This window comes from Ovis aries, chromosome 7 (genome assembly GCF_016772045.2).
Source record: "Ovis aries strain OAR_USU_Benz2616 breed Rambouillet chromosome 7, ARS-UI_Ramb_v3.0, whole genome shotgun sequence".
Lineage (NCBI taxonomy): Eukaryota > Metazoa > Chordata > Mammalia > Artiodactyla > Bovidae > Ovis > Ovis aries.
The window spans coordinates 18,844,033-18,867,575 of NC_056060.1; the positions used below are offsets into that span (position 1 = coordinate 18,844,033).

At 36.3% G+C, this 23,543-nt stretch overlaps 1 protein-coding gene across 10 annotated transcripts in view; it reads right to left on the reverse strand.

Annotated features, from left to right (window-relative positions):
- The window catches only part of MYO9A (myosin IXA), a 245,425-nt gene that overhangs the window by 176,925 nt on the left and 44,957 nt on the right, over window positions 1–23,543 (reverse strand). For all 10 annotated transcript variants that reach the window (XM_060418900.1, XM_060418902.1, XM_060418897.1 and 7 more), the window contains exons 2-3: window positions 10,289–11,199; window positions 1,837–1,931 (exon numbers count right to left, since the gene is read on the reverse strand). In XM_060418900.1, coding sequence (XP_060274883.1) covers window positions 1,837–1,931; window positions 10,289–11,128 — 935 coding nt within the window. In that variant the 5' untranslated portion in view covers window positions 11,129–11,199. The remainder of the gene's footprint in view (window positions 1–1,836; window positions 1,932–10,288; window positions 11,200–23,543) is intronic.

Genomic DNA, 23,543 nt, shown 5'->3' on the forward strand with positions numbered 1-23,543 from the left:
ACACAACAACCAGTTTACATATGTATGCATAAAAATATGTCTGTATGTGTACATCTGTGGGTGTTTGTGTCTTTGTATTGATCAAATGAGAATCTTTTCTCAGGAATGCAAAATGATCCAATATTGGGAAAATAATGATAATATTAATAAATTCAAGAGTGAAGATCAGACTAATTTCCGTGGATGCCAAAAAGGCCTTTAATAAAATTCAGTAGCCATTACTGACAAAAATACTCAAAGAACATTAAAATCAATGCTCAATTCATTAACATGATAAAATGTCCTAAAGCCAATATTCTAAGTAAAGAAAAGTAAAGGCATTCACACAAGTATCTAGAAAAATATTATCATAGTTTAGGAGGTATGTAATCAAACAAGATAGAAAATAATCAGAGATATAGGAACAGAAAAAAAAGTTAAACTATCTATTTTAGTAGATAATATAATAAACCTAGAAATGGTAAGAGAAACAATCAACAGTAAAACTAATACAAACAATAATTCAGCAAGATAGTAAGATATAAAATTAATATAAAAATCAATAGAAGTAATTGGGGCTTCCTTGGTGGCTCAGATGGTAAAGAATTTGCCTGCAGTGCAAGAGATTTAGGTTCAATTTCTGGGTCAGGAAGATCCTCTGGAGAAGGGAGTGACTACCCACTCCAGTATTCTTGCCTGGAGAAATCGATGGACAGAGGAGCCTGGGAGGTTACAGTTGATGGGGTCGCAAAGAGTCGGACACAAGTGAGCAACTGACACATACAAGTAATGTACAATTTTAGAAGATATAATGTAAGAGAAAAATTACACTTTTAATAAAAATAAAACATTAAAAATAACATAGTATTTATGAATAAACTCAATAAGAAATATAAAAAGCTAAAAAACATGTCTAAAAACCATAAAGATGTTAATTACTCCAAAATTTATTAATCCAATAAAACCAAGCCATGAAAGACATGGAAGATTCTTCAATAAATATTGCTAAAGAAGAAAGAATGCAATCTGTAAAGACTATATGCTATATAATTTCCAATTATGTGACATTCTGGAAAAGGCAAACCGATTAAGACAGTGAAAAAATGGGCGGCTGCCAAAGGTTAGTGGGTGGAAAGGGATGAACATGTGGGTACAGAGGATTTCTAGGGCAGTGAAACTATACCTTTCTACATTTATCAAAGCCCATTCAATGAACAACAAAAATGGAACACCCTAATGCAAGATACTATCAACAGAGGAAACTAGGGGATAGCATGAAGAGGCATAAGGGAACACTCCCTATTCTGTTCATTTTTGTCATTAATCTAGAACTGTTCTAAAAATAGTCTATTAATTTTTTAAAAGCTATAAAGAATATTGCTGGCACAACCAGAGGACTCTGATCACAGACTGTAATAGCAAAAACTATAACTATGACAAAATTAAATACCCTGAGTATAAAATAGTATACAGGAAAATGTCATTGTGGCTGCTTTAGGAAATACAGTAATTATTTCAAGGGGTCAAGTTATGTACCCAACTTACTCAAAGACAATTTTTTAAAAACGAATATATGCATAACAAAGAAAGATAAAGCAAATGCATATAGTTGTTAACAATTTATAAATCTAAGTACTGGTGGATGGATGGTACACTATTCTTAGAACTTTCCTTTTAGAACTTTTCCTAGAAAAGTGCCAGGTTTGAACTTTTCCAAAAGAAAAAAAAATTGAGAAAAAAATTTAATGTAAATACTAATGTCACTATTTTCATTAAAGAGCAAACGAAAAACCTATGGTTTATAAAGGGGCAACAGCAAACATTTAAATATCTCCAAAGCTTGATACTGCTACTTACCCAAGTACAGTGCCTGTTTCTTGGTAATTTACTTGAATAAACTTGCCAAAACGACTTGAATTGTTATTATGAGCTGTCTTTGCATTTCCAAAGGCCTGTCAAAATAAATAATTCTATTTTTTAAAATGGAATATCCTTAGATCATCTCAACAAGAAAAAAGTGCTAAAGAGATACTAGAAAAGCAATTCACTTATAGCTTCAGGCTCTCATACTTCAGGTAAAGTAACTAGTATCCGCAATAAAGTCAAGTAGATTGCATTTTATGCTACTGAGTAAACTAAGTCTTAACTGTAAAAACGTATTGCTCAATACAAATCAGATTTCACTTTCACATTCCAGTGCCAGCAAATTTTCTTAACACATTTATATATAATATATATTTAATATATATATACATTTTAAAATCTTGCTAAACTGAAATAACAGGCTGGGTAAAGAATAATTACATCAAAACAATTATAATTTAGAATAGTATAGAAGAAATAAAGTTTCATCATGCAATATACTATACTGTATTTTGCCTATTGAAAACAAAACTACAATACTATTTTAGAAAGAATAAAAAATATATAAGCTTCCTAAGTTATAATCCAAATTATATACCATGCAATGAAATATTACCTAGCAATAAGGATGAAACTACTGATACAGATGTCAATATTGATAAATATTAAACGTTATGCTATGAAACCACACACAAGAGTACATATTATAATATAAAATTCTAGAAAAGGCAAAACAAGAGTAACAAGAAGCAGACTAGAAGCTATCTGGGAATGGGGTAGGAGTGGGAAATGTCTAAAAAAGGGACACAGGGGTAATGAAAATATTCTATAACTTGATTATATGATGGTGGTTACCTGGCATATACATTTATCAAAAATCACTAAACCATACATTTTAAGTGGCTATATATTATTTCAAGTTAAATCTCCATAAAACTGAAATTTAAGAACCCATGGTTGAACTCACATATTCAACACCTTAAATGAAATCTTCAATACATACTGCTGAATGAAAGAAGGCAGTCTTAAAACATTACATACTGCATGTTTTCATTAATATGACATTAAAAAAAAAAAAGAAGGAAGAACAAGCAAATTGTCTCCACAAGTTAATGCGAGTATGGAAGGGCACAGGGTATGAAAACAAGGAAAAGCATCAGGGAGTTTTACAGGGATAGTGGAACGACTCTGCATCCACCGCATACAGGTGACTACACAAATTAGTATGTTTTATCATTTATACAATTCTACTGTAACGGTATTTTTTAATCTTAATCTATACTTTTAAAAGTAAACATTAAAAAGCAAAGCAAATAAAAGACAATTTCAGACATACAAATGTGAAAATATTCATCACAAGTGAACCCACACTAAAAGAAACAAAGGAAATCCTTCGTGCAGAAGGAAAATGATACCATGTTCAAATACAGATCAATGTAAGGAATGAAAACAGCAGAAATAGTAACCACAGGAGTAAATATATAAAATACATTTTATTACTTAGGTCTCTTGAAAAGATTACTAAGAATGAGATCAGAGAAAATGGTAAAGGTCTCTGAAATCCCTCTCCCCTTTATAAAAGAAATAAAACTTAATAAAAATTGTCAAAATCAACTTTTCTATGAATCTGGAAGTTAATGAAAGGCTTAGAGTAATCCCCTATAAGAATAACATTTAATCAAGGAAAACAGCTGGATTTCAGTAAGAAAAGCAAGCACTGATAGCATTTTAACTTACCTGATTACCAATTCCCCTCCCTAGCTCCACATTGACAAGAAAACCAACACCCTACAATTACAGTTTTTTCAAAAAGCAGTCTCACCTAGAAACCACTGGAAAGATCAGACTAGAGTTAAAGTCAAAGCCCTGTCCCATAGATAATCGTCACAATTTGACCTATTTGGCATTTTCCTAGAAAACCTCATTCAAAGGGCTATCTTTATTTGACCTAACAAGAGAGCAACCTTTTTCCCATTAAAAGTAGACTGCCATATGATTCACCAATCCCACTGTTCAGCATATATCAGGAGAAAAATCTAATTTGAAAAGAGACATGCACCCCTGAATTCACAGTCGCACTATTTACAAGAGCCAAGACATGGAAACAACCTAAATATCCATGGACAGATGAATGGGTATAGATGTGGCATCTGTACGGAAATCAAGAAGAAATGGTTAGAATCAGACATGGAACAATGGACTGGTTCCAAATTGGGAAAGGAATATGTCAAAGCTGTATATTGTCACCCTGCTTATTTAACTTATATGCAGAGTACATCATGCGAAATGCAGGGCTGGATAAAGCATAAGCTGGAATCAAGATTTCTGGGAGAAATATCAATAACCACAACTATGCAGAAAATACCACCCTTATGGCAAAAAGCAAAGAAGAACTAAAGAGCCTCTCAATGAAAGTGAAAGAGGAGAGTGAAAAGGCTTACTTAAAACTCAACATTCAGAAAACAAAGATCATGGCATCCAGTCCTATCACTTCACAGCAAACAGATGGGGAAACAATGGAAACAGTGACAGACTTCATCTTATTGGGCTCCAAAATCACTGCAGATGGTGACTGCAGCCATGAAATGAAAAGATGCTTGACCCTTGGAAGAAAAGCTATGACAAACCTAGACAGTGTATTAAAAAGCAGAGACATTACTTAGATGACAAAGGTCCATCTAGTCAAGGCTGTGATTTTTTCAGTAGTCATGTATGAATGTGAGAGTTGGGCCAAAAAGAAAGTTGAGTGCCAAAGAATTGATGCTTTTGAACTGTGGTACTGGAGAAGACTCTTTAGAGTCCCTCGGACTGCAAGGAGATCAAACTAGTCAATCATAAAGGAAATCAGTCCTGAATATTCATTGGAAGGACTGATGCTGAAGCTGAAACTCCAATACTTTGGCCACCTGATGCAAAGAACTGACTCACTGGAAAAGATTCTGATGCTGGGAAAGATTGAAAGCAGAAGGGGATGACAGAGGATGAGATGGCTAGATGGCATCACTGACTCAATGGACATGAGTCTGAGCAAGCTCCAGGAGTTGGTGATGGATACGGAAGCCTTGCGTGCTGCAGTCCATGGGGTTGCAAAGAGTCAGACATGACTGAGCGACTGAACTGAATTGATATGTAAACAATGAAACAATACTCAGCCATAAAAAAGAATAAAATAATGCCTTCTGCAACAACATAAATGGACCTAGAGGTATTATACTAAGTGAATTCAGAAAGAGAAAGAAAATTCCGTAGGATATCACTCATATGTAGAATCTAAAATATGACACAAATAAACTTATTTATGAAACAGAAACAGGCTCACATAGACATAGAAAATATTTGGTTTCCAAAGGGGAAAGAGGTTGGAGAGGGATTAATTTGGAATTTGAGCTTAGCAGATACACACTATTATGTGTAAAACAGATAACAAGGTCCTACTGTATAGCAAAGGGAATTAACTATATTCAGTATCTTGTAATAACCTATAGTGGAAAAGAATATGAAAAAGAGTATGTGTACATATATGTATGTGTGTGTATATATATGTAGCTGAATCACTTTGTTGTACACCAGAAACTAAAACAACATTGCAAATCAACTATACTTCAATAAAAGAGAGAAAGAGAAGAAAAGAAAAACGAAATGGTGAGAGCAGACATCTGTATCTTCTTTCTGATCAAAGTATTACTATTAAGTACGTTTTTAACCTATATTTTTATAAATAGGTGTTCTTAATCAGATTGAGAAAGTTCCTTCTTATTCTGTTTGTTGAGAGTGTCTTTTTTGTTTGTTTGTTTGCTTGTTTTAATCATGAAAGGGTGTTATTTTTGTCAAATGCTTTTACTGCTATCTATTCAGATAATGGTGTAGCTTTTATCCTTTAATCTATTAATGTTTAACACTGCATTTATTTTTATATTGTTTAACCAATCTTTCATTCCTTTATATAAATCCTACTTTACCATAATACTTCTTTTATATTTTGCTGAATTGTTTGCTAGTATTTCCTTAAGAATTTCTCTGTTTCAAGGGATATTGGTCTGTAGTTTTCTTATGTTGTGGTGTCTTTGCCTAATTTTAGTATCAGTGAAATATTTTGGACCTTGTAAATTTAGAAACTTTTCCTCCCTCCTGTTCTATTTCTTGGAAGAATTTTGAAGGATTTGTGTTAATTTTTCTTTAAATGTTTGGTAGAATACATCAGTGAATCCATCTGGTCCTGGGCATGATTTCTTTCTTAAGCTTTTCACTGCTAAGAAACAGACTCACAGACATAGAAAACAAACTTATGGTTACCCAAAGGAAAAGGGGATGAAAGAGGAACAAATTAGGACTTTGGGGTTAGTGGAAACATCAGTTCAGTTCAGTTGCTCAGTCGTGTCCGACTCTTTGAGACCCCATGAATTGCAGCACACCAGGCCTCCCTGTCCATCACCAACTCCCGGAGTTCACTCAGACTCATGTCCATCGAGTCAGTGATGCCATCCAGCCATCTCATCCTCGGTCGTCCCCTTCTCCTCCTGCCCCCAATCCCTCCCAGCATCAGAGTCTTTTCCAATGAGTCAACTCTTCTCATGAGGTGGCCAAAGTACTGGAGCTTCAGCTTTAGCATCATTCCTTCCAAAGAAATCCCAGGGTTGATCTCCTTCAGAATGGACTGGTTGGATCTCCTTGCAGTCCAAGGGACTCTCAAGAGTCTTCTCCAACACCACAGTTCAAAAGCATCAATTCTTCGGCGCTCAGCCTTCTTCACAGTCCAATTCTCACATCCATACACATGACTACTGGAAAAACCATAGCCTTGACTAGACGGACCTTAGTTGGCAAAGTAATGTCTCTGCTTTTGTTTTGTTTTTTTTTTTTAAATTTTAAAATCTTTAATTCTTACATGCATTCCCAAACATGAACCCCCCTCCCACCTCCCCTCCCCATAACATCTTTCTGGGTCATCCCCATGCACCAGCCCCAAGCATGCTGCATCCTGCGTCAGACATAGACTGGCGATTCAATTCACATGATAGTATACATGTTAGAATGTCATTCTCCCAAATCATCCCACCCTCTCCCTCTCCCTCTGAGTCCAAAAGTCCGTTATACACATCTGTGTCTCTTTCCCTGTCTTGCATACAGGGTCGTCATTGCCATCTTCCTAAATTCCATATATATGTGTTAGTATACTGTATTGGTGTTTTTCTTTCTGGCTTACTTCACTCTGTATAATCGGCTCCAGTTTCATCCATCTCATCAGAACTGATTCAAATGAATTCTTTTTAACAGCTGAGTAATACTCCATTGTGTATATGTACCACAGCTTTCTTATCCATTCATCTGCTGATGGACATCTAGGTTGTTTCCATGTCCTGGCTATTATAAACAGTGCTGCGATGAACATTGGGGTACATGTGTCTCTAAGTGGTGCTGGGAAAACTGGTCAACCACTTGTAAAAGAATGAAACTAGATCACTTTCTAACACCGCACACAAAAATAAACTCAAAATGGATTAAAGATCTAAATGTAAGATCAGAAACTATAAAACTCCTAGAGGAGAACATAGGCAAAACACTCTCAGACATAAATCACAGCAGGATCCTCTATGATCCACCTCCCAGAATGCTGGAAATAAAAGCAAAAATAAACAAATGGGATCTAATTAAAATTAAAAGCTTCTGCACAACAAAGGAAAATATAAGCAAGGTGAAAAGACAGCCTTCTGAATGGGAGAAAATAATAGCAAATGAAGCAACTGACAAACAACTAATCTCAAAAATATACAAGCAACTTCTGCAGCTCAACTCCAGAAAAATAAACGACCCTATCAAAAAATGGGCCAAAGAACTAAATAGACATTTCTCCAAAGAAGACATACGGATGGCTAACAAACACATGAAAAGATGCTCAACATCACTCATTATTAGAGAAATGCAAATCAAAACCACAATGAGGTACCACTTCACACCAGTCAGAATGGCTGCGATCCAAAAATCTGCAAGCAATAAATGCTGGAGAGGGTGTGGAGAAAAGGGAACCCTTCTACACTGTTGGGGGGAATGCAAACTAGTACAGCCACTATGGAGAACAGTGTGGAGATTCCTTAAAAAATTGCAAATAGAACTACCTTATGACCCAGCAATCCCACTTCTGGGCATACACACCGAGGAAACCAGAATTGAAAGAGACACATGTACCCCAATGTTCATCGCAGCACTGTCTCTGCTTTTGAATATGCTATCTAGGTTGGTCATAACTTTTCTTCCAAGGAGTAAACGTCTTTTAATTTCATGGCTGCAGTCACCATCTGTAGTGATTTTGGAACCCCCCAAAAAATACATAGTACTACATATAAAACAGATAAACAACAAGGTCCTACTGTATAATCACATTACATGATTATATGATTTATAATTACCTATAAAGAATCATATTCAATATCCTGTAGTAAACCATAATGGAAAAGAATTCGAAAAAGAGTGTGCACACACGTGTGTGCGTGCATGCTCAGTCGCTCAGCTGTGTCTGCCTCTGTGCGACCCCATGGGACCCGCCAGGCTCCTCTGTCCACGTGATTCTCGAGGCAAGAATACTGGAGTGGGTTGTCATGCCTCCTCTAGGGGATCTACCCAATCCAGGGACTGAATCCAGGTCTCCCGCATCACAGGTGGATTCTTTACCATCTGAGCCACAGGGATATATATAACTGAATCACTTTCCAGTATACCAGAAACTAACACAACACTGTAAATCAACTTACTTCATTATGAAAATTTTAAATTTAAATTCCAAAAAAGAGAGGGTTAAATCTGGGAGAAGATGTGTATATATTTTCAGAACACATGTCTGATAACAGATTTGTACCCAGTATACACAAAGAACTCTCTAAATACAACAGTAACAAGTTGGGCAATAGATTTTGACAGACACTTGACCAAAGAAGATATATAAGTGGCAAATAAACACATGAAAAGGTGTTCACATCCTGAATGTATTATAGAATACACATTAAAATCATGAGATACCACTGTATACCTATTTGAAGGCTAAAATTAGAAAGGATGACTATATCAAAGGTTAGCAAGGATATGGAATAACACGAACTGTATACACTGCTTGGTGGGAATGTAAAATAGTATGTACAATTTACATATAAGTTTGGCAGTTTCTTTAAGAGTTAAAAACATACCTATGATAGGACCTAGGCTAGTCAGGTGGCTCAGTGGTAAAGAATTCGCCTCCCAATGGAAGAGATGCTAGTTTGATCCCTGGGTCAGGACCATTCCCTGGAGAAGGAAATGGTAACCTGCTCCAGTATTCTTGCCTGGGAAATTCATGGACTGAGGAGCCCGGTGAGCTACACAGTCCATGGGGTGGCAAAACAGTCAGACATGACTTAGCGACTAAAATACAAAAACATACATGATATGATCCAGTCATTCCACTCCTAGCTATTTACCCAAGAAAAAAAACAGATAATGTCCACACAAAAACATAATATTTTACATATAATAACCAAAAACTGGAAACACCCTACACGTTCATAAAAAGATGAATGAATAAACGAAGTGTGGTAAATCCATACAATGCAATATGGAATACTATCTTAGCAAAAGGGATTATTGACACACACAAAATAACTATACCATGTGAGAGAAGTCAAACATAAAATAGCACATACTACATGATTCCATTTATATAGAATTGTAAAGTGTACAAACTAACCTACAATGACAGAAAGCACCTAAGAGGTTTCTTGTAGATGAGAGAAGTGAGAAGGAGGCATGGCAAAAGGATATGAGAAAATCTTAGGGATAATGGATATGTTTAGTATCTTGACTGTGATGGTGGTTTAATGGGTACACACGTATGACAAATTTATCAAATTGTAACAGATTAACACTTTAAATCTGTGCAATTACACCTCACAAAAACTCTTTCAAAACAAGTAATATTAACTCTCCTTTAAGCTTTAAAACAAAAAGTGTATTCTGTTTCCTCTCTACCCTTGATGGTATTACGTATAAAACACAACTAAAAAAATTTTCCCATATTCTCTGTATTTTCAAAGATGAACCCTTAGAATTTCAATCTTAGGCACAGATTTTAAAGCTGCAAAGACAAAAATATATTGAAAAGAATATTTTCCCCAACTACCCATTACCATAGTCAATTACAGACAGGAGTCCTGCCCCTGCTCTCTCCCTTTACAGGGGGATACATCTGACTCCAGTCTTCTCTTTCCTTTGCGTCACTATGGCCCAAAGCTACTCTTTGAAAAAAATACTGCCACTGTTACATCTTTCAGCCTTCCACACTGCCTCCTGTCTTCCAGTTTTCCTTTGTAACTGAAAAACGATGTCTATACTTCTATTTAGTTTTACTTCATTTTCTCACATCTAACACATTTTTTTTTAAAGATATGTTTAAGGGTAAGAAAAATTATTTCTATACACTTACCTCAAGTACTGGTCCAGCGCCAAGAATGATTTGTTCCACTCCACTGGCAAATCCTTTCTGACTGAGGGCAGTGAGGTGATGAATAAGAAAGTTTGTGCTTTGAGTCTTTCCAGAACCGCTCTCTCCTGAAATAACGATGCACTGATTCTTTTTGCGCTGAAGCATGGCATGATAAGCTACATCAGCCACAGCATAAATGTGAGGCTCAAGTTTTCCCAATTGATGGTTATCATACATTTTGACATATTTGGGGTTATAAATAGGAAGAAACTTGAATGGGTTAATAGCTATTAGAATACTGCCAACATAGGTATAAATTTTTTCATGCTTAAAGCGATTTCGTAGGTTTTCTAAGAGAGTTTTCTCGTTCAAATCAGGTAAGCTACATAAATCGTCAAAGTCCTTCTGTTGAGGCTGTGGAAGAAAACCCCGTTCCATCATCCTGCGACGTTCTTCTGTTACCCGTAGCCATGACTGAAGACTACCATAATGAATTGATCCATCAAGGTTTTTTTCTCTCAGAAGGAAACGGTAGTCCTCTCCACTCAGGCGATTTTCCAGAGCCATGCGGGGCCATAACATCATTCGCTGAACGGGACAGTCTGTTGGATTGAGTATCCATTCTTCTCCACCAAATTCTTTCACCTCTGCTAGAACGTAACATTTTGTTTTGTCAAGATGAAGCTTGTTTATAAGTGAGTCAATCACCTCAGCAGCCGTGGAGTTTTTTCTGGCAGGAATCGGACAGTAGATTGTCCCTTCTGAAATTGTCCCAGGATATATACGTAACGTATGTTCATTATCCTCAAAGCGTCGTCTTCCTCCATCATTTATATTCATATTGGATCCTGTCCCATCAGCATGGATGGTATGTGTTCAGGACTGCGCAAATCATTTTCATGGCAAAAGAACTGCAGCATAAAAGATGTGAAACATTAAGAAGTCATATTACACAAAAAACAGGCTTAACAATTATGTTGATTATATCTTTCAGAACAAAAAAATCCCAACTCTTCTTTTAGAATAGGAACAGTTCTTGAAAACAGTCTGAGACCCCAATATTTCATATATTGTCCAAACCTGGACACTTTCTAAAGCAGCCAAAATTTTTCCAATGTTTTGTTATATTAGTAATTCAAAACCCAAAAAGTAAAAATAATAATTAATTTGTCATCTACTATCTCAAATGTTTCTGAGGTAGGTACCTGGGATCAGAATCAACTTCTTTCTTTATATATGAAAAAAAGCCTCACTGAAGACTGAATTAAGATGGACAAAACAATCACATAAATCTAATCATCATATATCCAAAAGCTCTTATACATAAAGCAAAACCAAGAAAGAGTGTCACCAACAAAGCAAAAATTTGTGAAAGTAAAAACAGTAAAAAGATGAGATCAGATAAACAGAAATTAAACTAGATGGAGTTATAACCAAGAAAACAATGAGAGAATCTTTCAACTATACTAGATACTAACAAAATGCTCTCCATAGTAGTTATATCAACTGACTATTGCAGTCACCCAGGAAGAGCTTGTGTTTATTTGCCTCCTTACCAAAAGTCAGTACTGTCAGACTGGAGTTTCTGCCAATATAAGAAATGTAAAAAGATGTTTCAGTACTTCAAATTTTATTTCCCTGATGACCACTAGGAAGGGGTAGTAACACATCCTATCATTTGCCATTGGGGCTATGACTGTTTATTCAATTTCCCCTTTTTGATTTGTCTTCTCATTATTAATTTGAATGAGTTATATATCCTATATAGTCAATTTTCAGCTGAATGAGTGACAAATATCTGCTACCATTCAGTAGCTTATCCTTCTATTTTGTTCATGTTGCCTTTTGTTGTACAGAAGTTATATTTTTGATAAATTTATTAATCCTTTACAAGTTACTATTTCTTTTTTAATAAGCAACATTAGCAATTGCAATTAACTTTTATTATGTGTTTATTTGTACTAGTCATTTTTCAAAGCATTGCACATGAATTATTTAAAACTCACAAGTTGTCCCTGAGGGTTGTTTTTTGTCATCATCATTTTACAAAAGAGAAAACACAGAAATTTTACATAACTAGACCAAATGTGATAAAGTTGAGATCTGAAGCAGGCAGTCTGGCTCTATATACTATTATCTCCTGGTATAGTTTTTCTAAATCTTCCTTTATCCTAAGGATATAAAGTTATTATCCTATATTATCTCCTAAAAGACCAAAATTTTGCTTTTCTTATTTAAGTCTTTAATGCATACAGAACTTATTTTCATGTATGTTGTAAGACAGGGCTCATATTTATTTTCAAATCAAATGCAGATTAGCCACTGAACCAGTACCACAATGAAGATTCTAATCTTTCCCCACTGACTTATAATGCTACCTCTGCCATGTGGCTAATTCCATATAAGTATCAATCTGTTCTGGGCTCTGTAATCTTTTTCACTAGCCTATTTACCAACAGTAAGCCTATCTTAATTAGCATAGCTTTATAATAAGCTTCGATTATCTGGAGGGCCTATCACCTCAATTTGTTCCTCTTTAATATTACTTTAACTATGTACCACCATAAAAAATTTAAATATCAGTGCATCAACCATAATGAAAAAACTTAGGGCATTTTGATGGATTTTATAGATCAATATTGGAAAAAACTGATATCCTCCTGACTTCCCATTCATAAACACCATGTTGTTGTTTTTTGTAATCACCTTGTTTCACTCCTAAGGATTATCTTATTTTCATATTCATCTAATCTTTTTTCAATTTAAATTTCATAATTGAAATTTTAAGAGATACTACTTGCTTACTTACCTCCTTAAACATTCTATATAACTGGATATTTTTCAGAATAATATTTTAATGTCATCAGAGTGAACTGCTCTTATGATTGTTGATTTTATTTCTAATTTTTCTCAGCATTAGATGACTTAATTAGTTTGAGAATTTAGCTTTATAGGTACACTTTTTGATGGAAGACTTGTTTTTCATACCAACATTTACTAAGAACCCATTATTTACTACTTTTTTTTAACACCACCACAATACTATTAACCAATACTATTACATACTATTAACCTTTAAATTAATATTTTTAATACGACTGACATTTAACTTTCCCAGTTATCTCATAAATATTTTTCTTACAGTTGGTCTATTCAAATCAGGAGATCTGTCCTGCAGTAACAGCATAGATATGTTTTAAGCCAGGAGGTTTTTAGTTGGAAACTTATGTTTGTGTTCTCATGAATTCCTAGGAATAAAGCCTCATATAAACTATGGCCTCTGGCAACAGGAAACAGCAAAGCTACTCCTTACGGTCACACAGGCTGTTCCCTGTACTATTCCAGGACACTGCATAACTCACCTATAAAGATGAATAGTATGGCAGCCCCAGAACCAAACTCAGAAATACTGTTCTCAATAGAGGAGCCCCATCTACCCTGGACTCGTGGTTACCAGCGATTAGTCCAATTCCAGTGACATTTCTGCATTATCTCAAAGAGGCCAAAACCTCAGCTGCATTCCCTGAAAGCTCCCAGCCATAAGCCCTACTCACTGCTCTGTGTTCCATTCTCTTTCCAAGATAGAAATGTTTGCCTTATTTTGAGCCCCATTTATGTCAATTCAGTTATATCTTTTTGTTACTTTATCAGTCACTGCTTTGTGTTAGAAAAAAGGGGTTCTCTCAAAATGTCACTCATAAATTTCCTGGTGGTCCAGAGGTTAGGACTCCATGCTTTCACTGCAGAGGGCCCAGGTTCGATCCTTGGATGGAGAACTAAGATCCCGCAAGCTGTGCAGCACACTCCCCCCAAAAATGTTTTTTTTTTAATCACTCATAAATACATCTTGACAGCAAGCCATGAGTGTTTATCAGAATCATCTGGGAAACATTTTAAAAATACACATTTCTAGGCCTCAAAATGGTTCTGAGGTTGGGAAAACAAAACAATTCTTTTGTTGCTGGTCCAGAGAATAGCATTTGGGAATCGATGGTCTATATTTCCACTTTCCACTCCCTTACCACTCTTTCCACATAGCAAGCTACTGCCAATGTTTTTTAAAGATGTCACCAATGACCACAAAGCTGTCAAATCCAAAGGTTTTTTCTCAAACCTCATCTTAACACACCACACTGCAGCCGTTTGACTAAGGTGGCCATCCTCTCATTCTAAAAACAGCCCTCACATTACAAATATTTTCCTTATAATCTCCCTGATAGGTTCTTTTTTTTTTTTTTAATGAATCACTCTTACAGTTCCTCTTCCACTATCTCACTTTAAAGATAAAAATATTCTCCCAATTTCTGGTCTCAAACCAGTGCTCATTTGTCTGGTTGATTACATCTAGTCCTCCACAATTTACACTGTTACCTATCACCTATGAATGCTTTTGTACTATACTGGCAGAACCGAACAGTTATGACAGAGACCATATAGTCCATAAAACTGAAAATGTTTATTATGTGTCCCTTAAAAGAAAAAGATGCCGACCCCTATTCTAGGATAAAAACTAAATAAATAAGGAAAAAACACAACTTCACAACTAATAGAATGAAAATATGGGATGATAAAAAATAATCTATACAAAAGAGGGCAACAGAGGCATTTAGAACAGACAGAACAAACAGAAAGCAAACTAAATATAAGTAACTATATTAAGTGTCAATGCTCCAATTAAAAGATTGTCAGAGCAGATTTTTAAAAATCCACCTATGTGCTGATTTCAATAAACACAAATGTATACTATGAGGATACAGAACCTAAAGGTTTAAAAAAAGAAAGAAGCTATACATGTAAATTCTAGCCAAAAGAAAGGTGGTATAATCAAAATAACTTAAAGCAAAATGGAAAAAGAAAGCTGAGTTAAATATCTCTTAAGCCCGTTTTAGCTTTTACAAACTGCAACACTAGGTTTACACCTGAGACAAAAGTCCCTGGATATCAGTGGTGACCCTGAAAAGCAGAAAACAGAGAAGAGCTATAATAAGTTAGACAGGAAGCGACAGACGGGCAAGTAAGTAGACTAGCAGGGGTTCCCATATCCGCTGCAGGAGAAAGGAGAAGGCATATGAGTGAAATGTTTGTTAGTTAGAGGGCTTGAGAACATACCTTTGGGATTATAAATAGAATCAAACAGAAAAGCAGATGCCAAAAACTTTTAAAAAATGAAGGTCTAATAAGCCAAGGTTCTTTGGTAAACAAGACTAAATACAATTTAAGTCAAAGGTAGACAGGTAACTCTTACGGAAAGGAAAAAATGACACTTCTTCTGGAAGAATTTAAAAAGAAGAGTAAAAGGATGGGTTATGAAATAGCTTTTCAGGTTAACATGTGTTAAAGAGTGCATGTTAGCTGATCTTCATCACTAGACAGGCTATTAGAGCCCAGTTTTAACCTTTGGTAGATCAACAGCAACTAAAAGCCAAATTTGGTACTAAAAGAAAAAAATCTTGTAGTATTCCAACTAAAGAAAGGGTGATGGAAGAAATGAGTTATCGTATGACACACTACAGCATAGGTGTGTGGACATATATTGGTTTATCAGTAAGTACTCTGTACCTTCTTCTGGTGAAAGTACTATGATTTTCCTCAGAAGACCTCCTCCCTTACCATTTGACACAGTTTGAATGGACTGACCTCATCCTCCAGTTAGCTGAGACACAGGCCTGGCCAACCAGTTTATTCCATTCTCCCTAGCGACAGTGGGCTGCTTAGTGGGACAATCTATTGAAAATTTGCTGTAACTATTAGGAAAGAAGCCTTTATTTTTCCTATTAGGACTGCTAACCTAAGACATAAATCTAGAGCTATTGGCAGCCATCTTCTCTGAATGCATAGAAGCAGCCTCTCTGCAGTTAAAGAAATGAACTAACTCAACACACAGCAAGGCCTTACAACACTGAGCCACTGAATCTAGCTGTGTCTCTGATAAACTCAACCACTGAACTGCCTTTTTAAGTGTGCCAATCAATTCCTTTTTATTCGCTGAGCTACTTTGAGTTGGGTTTCTGCTCTCTATGACCAAAAGAACCCACTACAACAGGTTCAGTACAATATCCTTTGATAATATAGGTATCCCTTATTATACAAATTTCTCATATCCAAAAAAATCTCACAATCTAAATTCAGGAGCCAAATATATTTGAATATATTTTTGGATACTTCCTTCACTATCATACTATTTGCTATCCACTTGGGTAATCAAATAAATTCAAATAAGGCAGTACCACTGAGACATCCAAATTCACTATCAAAACTGAAGAATTAAACAGATATGGATGGTGAAGGATACTTGTAATACCAACCAGGCAGAAACATGGCAAGGGATAAACAATACAATGTCAAGTAAAAACATATAAAATATAAAATTGTATAGAAAGGTATACATATACATAATGGACCAAAATATTCACTTTTGGAAAAAATCTTCAAATTTTCCTTTTATAGTTTTCACCAAAAATAAATTTGACATGCATTACTTCATTCTAATTGAACAGAAATTCTATGAGATAGGAAATAAACTATTATCTTGTAAAACAAAGATTAAGGCTAAAAGAGCAAAATATATACAGATATAATTTATGATTAATATTTCAAATCAGCAGAGAAAGAAGGATTAATAATGATGTCGGGATAAATAACAAATTGTGAAAATAAAACTATACATATTAAGAATTACTGGCACTTAATAGCAATTAGACATTGCTACACTTTTCATAAAGAAAATTATTTAATATTTTTTATGCCCTATCCCAAAGCAGTTACTTCAAAAGTATATGCTAACAGAGAAAAACAATGTGGTGAGACGGTTGCTGTGGTGAGTAGGGTGTGGTTCAGAATAGGCAAGCTTATGATGTTATTCACTGGACGGAGTTAGAAGAGACTAATTACAGAGGAAAAACTATGGTGAAGGAAACAGAGCTCAGGAATACAGTTTCCTTTAAATGAGAAGTTTGGTTACAAAAAAAAAAGATCAAAAGGAATAACTAAAGATTTTTAATGCAGTGTTTTGCAGCTATATGCTAATAAAACTTAATTTGCAAAAAAAAAATGCATTGTTGCTTTTATTTTTTATCAAGTTCTCCCAAGTTATTTTTCAACAAGAAAAATGTGGCCTTTCTCTTTATATGTACTTTATCACAGGGATCTGTTTATGCAGTTTAGCGAGCAAGATCATACCTTATTACTCAGTAACAAGAGAACTCAAAGGACAGAATCAGGAAAATGTACAACTTAAAAATGAAAACCTAGCTTTGCTACAGCTTCGAAGCAGAGGACTCACCAGTACATTTTGAAAGAACATTCTACTATCAAGGTAGGGTCCTTTGAGAAAATATTACTACTGACTTGTGTACTGCTATACATTTCATGGGGAGAGAGTCATTAAACATTTTGAAGTTACGTTAGAAAAATGATTCTGGAAAAGTGGTATTTAAGAGCTAGTATGAAAAAAAAAATTTTTTTAAAGAGCTAGTATTCAGGTTTTTTCATTTCTTAGTACTTAAAATTGAAATGTTCTACAAATAAATATACTCATTACCATACTAATGTATAATCACATGCAGACATATCTTGGAGATATTAGTTTTTGGTTTCAGACCACCAGAATAAAGGAAATATTACAATAAAGCAAGTCACAAAGATTTTTTGCTATTTACACTATATACAGTCTACTAAGTGTGCAATAGCATTATGTCTAAAAAATGTATATACCTCAATTAAAAATCACTTTATTGCTTTAAAAAAAAGCTAACTGAAAAGCTTTCAGTGAGTTGTAATCTTTTCGCTGGTGGAGGCTCTTCCCTAAATGCAGACTGCTGCTGATCATCGGGTGGCAGTGGCTGAAGGCTGCGGTGACAACAGCAACTTCTTAAAATAAGACAACAATGAAGTTTGCTGCATCAACTCTCTTCCTTTCATAAACGATTTCTCTGTAGCACGCGATGCTGTTTGATAGCATTTTACCCACAGAACTTCTTTCAGAATTGGTAGTCAATGCATTCAAACCGTGCTGCTGCTTTATCAACTACATTTATGTAATAATCTAAATCCTCTATTGTCATTTCAGGAATCTTCACAGCATCTTCACTAGAAGAAGATTCCACCTCAGAAAACCACTTTCTTTGCTCATCCATAAGAAGCACCTACTCATCTACAGGTTTTAACATGAAATTGCAGCAACTCAGTCACATTTTCAGATTCCAATTCTAATTCTCTTGCTATTTCCATCACATCTGCATTCACTTCCTCTACTGAAGTACTGAACTCCTCAAAGTTAGCCAGGAGTGTTGTAATCTGCTTCTTCCAAACTCCTGTGTATTTTGATATCTTCTCATGAATCACAAAAGTTCTCAAAGGCATCTAAAATGGTGAATCCTTTCCAGAAGCTTTTCAAATGACTTTTCCTAGAAGCATCAGAAGAATCACTCTCTATGATAACTACAGGCTTATGAAAAGTTTTTCTTAAATAAGAAGACCTGAAAGTAACAATTACACCTTGATCCATGGCCTTCAGAAAGGATATTTGGTAGGGAGCATAAAAACAATAACATCATACATCCCTATCAGAGCTCTTGGATAACCAGGTGCATTTTCAATGAGCAGTAATATTCTGAAAGGAATCTTTCTTTTCTGAGCAGTAGGTCTCAACAGTGGGCTTAAAATAGTCAGTAAACTATCTTGTAAATAAATATGCCAGCATCCAGGCTTGGTTTGTTCTATTTCAGACCACAGGCAGAGTAGATCCACCATAACTCTTAGAGACCTTACAATTTTTGAAATGGTAAATAAGCACTAGGATTCAAGTCACCAGCTGCATTAACCCCTAACAAGAGACAGCCTGACCTTTGCAAACAACCACTGGCTTCTCCTCTCTAGCTATCAAAGTTCTAGATGGCATCTTCTTCCAATAGAAGGTAGTTTCATCTACACTGAAAATCTGTTGTTTAAGCAACCTTCCTTAATTATCTTAGATTTTCTGAATAACTTGGTGCAAATTCAGTATCAGCACTTGCTGCTTCACCTTGCACTTACATGTTATAGAGACAGATTCTTTCCTTAAACCTCATGAACCAATCTCTGCTAGCTTCAAACTTTCCTTCTGTGGCTTCCTCACCTCTTTCAGCCTATATAAAATCGAAGAGAGTTGGGGCCTTGCTCTGAATTGGGCTTTGAAATAAAGGAATATTGTAACTGGTTTGATCTTCTGTCCATACCACTAAAATATTCTCCATGTCAGCAATAAGTTTATTTTACTTTCTTGTATACATTGTTTAGAATCCCATGGACAGAGGAGCCTGGTAGGCTGCAGTCCATGGGGTCATGAAGAGTCGGACACGACTGAGCGACTTCACTTTCACTTTTCACTTTCATGCGTTGGAGAAGGAAATGGCCACCCACTCCAGTGTTCTTGCCTGGAGAATCCCAGGGACGGTGGGGCCTGGTGGGCTGCCGTCTATGGGGTCACAGAGTTGGACACGACTGAAGCGACTTAGCAGCAGCAGCAGCAGCAGCATACATTGTTTACTGCAGTACCACTTTTAATTTCCTTCAAGTTTTCCTTTGCAATGGCATCGAACTAACTACACAAGAGGCTTAGTTTTCAACATATCTCAGCTTTTGACATGCTATCCTTGCTAAGCTGAATCATTTCTAACTCTTGATTTAAATTAAGAGACACACAACCCTTTCTTTCACTTGAACACTGAGCAGCTACTGTAGAGCTATTAATTGGCATGATTTAAATACTTCATATCTAAGGGAACAGGGAGGGCCGAGAAGAAGGAAAGAGATAGGGGACTGTCCAATCCCTGGAGCAGCCAGAACACATATAACATGTACTGATTAAGTTCATCATCTTATATGGGTGCGGTTTGTGGCACCTCAGAACGATTACAATAGCAACATCAAAGATCACTGATCATTGATAATCATAATAAATAACAATGAGTAAGTTTGAAATATTGAGAGAATTACCAAAATGTGACTCAGAGACACGAAGTGAGCCTATGCTGTTATAACACTGGACAGGAGGTGGTGATCAAAACCATCCCCAAGAAAAGAAATGCAAAAAGGCAGAATGGTTGTCTGAGGAAGCCTTAAAAATAGCTGAGAAAAGAAGTGAAAGGCAAAGGAGAAAAGGAAAGATATACTCATCTGAATGCAGAATTCCAAAGAATAGCCAGGAGAGATAAGAAAGCCTTCCTCTGATCAATGCAAAGAAATACAGGAAAACAAAAAGAACAAAAAGACTAGAAATCTCTTCAAGAAAATTAGGGATACCAGGGAAACATTTCATGCAAAGATGGGCAGAATAAAGGACAGAAATGGTATGGACCTAACAGATGCAGAAGATACTAAGAGGTGGCAGGAATACACAGAAGAATATACAGAAAAGATCTTAAGGACCCAGATAACCATGATGGTGTGATCACTCACCTAGAGCAGACACCCTGGAGAATGAAGTCAAGTGGGCCTTAGGAAGCATCACTACAAATAAAGCTAGTGGATGTGATAGAATTCTAGCTGAGCTATTTCAAGTCCTAAAAGATGATGCTGTGAAAGTGCTGCACTCAATACGCCAGCAAAATTGCAAAATTCAGCAACGGACACAGGACTGGAAAAGGTCAGTTTTCATTCCAATCCCAAAGAAAGGCAATGCCAAAGAATGTTCAAACTACCGCACAATTGCACTCATCTCACATGCTAGTAAGTAATGCTCAAAATTCTCCAAGCCAGGCTTCAGCAATACACGAACCGTGAACTTCCAGATGTTCAAGCTGGATTTAGAAAAGGCAGAGGAACCGGAGATCAAATTGCCAACATCTACTGGATCATAGAAAAAGCAAAAGAATTCCAGAAAAACATCTACTTCTGATTCACCAACTATGCTAAAGCTCTTGACTATGTGGATCACAACAAACCGTGGAAAATTCTTAAAGAGATGGGAATACCAATCCACTAGTATTACCTGCCTCCTGAGAAAACTGAAGAAACAACCAGACATGGAACAATGGACTGGGTCAAAATTGGGAAAGGGGTACGTCAAGGCTGTATACTGTCATCTTGCTTATTAAACTTACATGCAGAGTACATCACGTAAAATAGGCTGGATGAAACACGAGCTAGAATCAAGATTGCCAGGAGAAATATCAATAAATTCAGATATGCAGATTGCTTTCACCCTTATGGCAGAAAGCAAATAGGAACTAAAGAGCCTCTTGATGAAGGCAAAAGAGGAGAGTGGAAAAGCTGGCTTAAAACTCAACATTCAAAAACAAAGATCATGGCATCTGGTCCCATCACTTCATGGCAAACAAATAGGGAAACAATGCAAACAGTGACAGACTTTATTTTCTTGGGCTCCAGAATCACTGTAGATGGTGACTGCAGCCATGAAATTAAAAGCAGCTTGCTCCTTGGAAGAAAAGCTATGACAAACCTAGACAGCATATTAAAAAGCAAAGACATTATTTTGCCAACAAAAGACTGTGTAGTCAAAGCTATGGTTTTTCCAGTAGTCATATACAGATGTGAGTTGGACCATAAGGCTGAATGCTGAAGAACTAATGCTTTTGAACTGTGGTGTTAGAGAAGACACTTGAGAATCCCTTGGACTGCAAGGAGATCCAACCAGTCAGTCCTAAAGGAAATCAGTACTGAATATGCATTGGAAGGACTGATGCTGAAGCTCCAATACTGTGGCCACTCAATGTAAAGAGCCAACTCATTGGAAAAGGCCTTGATGCTGGAAAAGATCAAAGGCATGAGGAGAACCAGACAATATAGGACGAGATGGTTGGATGGGATCACTGAATACACAGGAGTTTGAGCAAACTTCAAGAGATGGTAATGTATAGGGAAGCCTGAAGTGCTGCAGTCTATGGGGTTGGACATGACTGAGTGACTGAACAACAATTCTTCCTCTTCTGGGTGCAAAGTTAGACTTTATTCCCCAACCTTTTCTGCAGTTAGTTACACTGCAATTAAGTCCCACACCAGTGACACATGGGCAGGCTGAGTCATTAAAAGTCCCTAAAAAAAAAGGATCTGCATTTCCGTATTTGCTGGAAGAATGAAGAGGATCCAGCTGTAGCTGCTGCTGCTGCTACTAAGTCGCTTCAGTCGTGTCTGATTCTGTGCGACCCCATAGATGGCAGCAAGGCTCCCCTTCCCTGGGATTCTCCAGGCAAGAACACTGCAGTGGGTTGCCATTTCCTTCTCCAATGCGTGAAAGTGAAGACACTCAGTCGTGTTTGACTCTTAGCGACTCCATGGACTCCAGCCTGCCAGGCTCCTCCATCCATGGGATTTTCCAGGCAAGAGTACTGGAGTGGGTTGCCATTGCCTTCTCTGGAGGATCCAGCAAAAAGCTCTAAGATCCTAAGGGACACAGAGCCAACAGATGGAGGACCCTGAGTCCCCCATGACCATGAGGAGAAGACTACCCACCATCACCCCAACCCAATCCACCTTTATTGGACTGTTAAGTAAATACAATTTTATTGAGTAGAGCCACTGATATTTGGAGGTTTTTCAGTTATAGTAGGTAATTTACCCTAATGCATTATAGCTACATTGTTCCAATCCCTCCCTCGTAAGGAATTCTGTAAGTAAACTCCTTAGATTCAATCCATCAATAATTACATTGGTATGCCTTTAAAATATATCCTGAATCTAACCAATTTTCACCATTTCTATCTGTATCACTTTATTATTCTCTTATCTGAGTTACTTACAGTGTGATATCCTTCTTTTTGTCATTGCTCCATTACAGCCTGTTTATATACAATAGAACAAGGCAGTCACCCTTTTTAAAGGTAAATCAGACCTTGACACTCTCCTATTGAAAACCTTGAATGGCTCACCTTAACACAACTAAATAAAACTGAAACTCCTTACTGTGCCCTAACCATCTTTCCCTCACTCCAATCCAGTATAGCCTCACTGGTCTTTTTTCTGTTTTTAAGCTTATACCTGCTTCAGGACCTCTATGTTTTTTCCTGCTTTGCCTGAACCTTCTTTCATATCACCGAGGTCTCTGCTCAAACGCCAACTCCCCAGACAGGCTTTTCTTTACAGCCCTATTTAAAATAACCCTTTTTCTCCATCCTATTGTCCTTGCCCTGATTTTTCTTTCTTTTGCCCTGATTTATTTTTAATCAGAGGACTTGATGCACTATTTGGAATTATATTATTTACTCACATTTTTATTGTCTGACTTCCCCATTAAAAGGAAAAGACTTGCCTTTTTCAT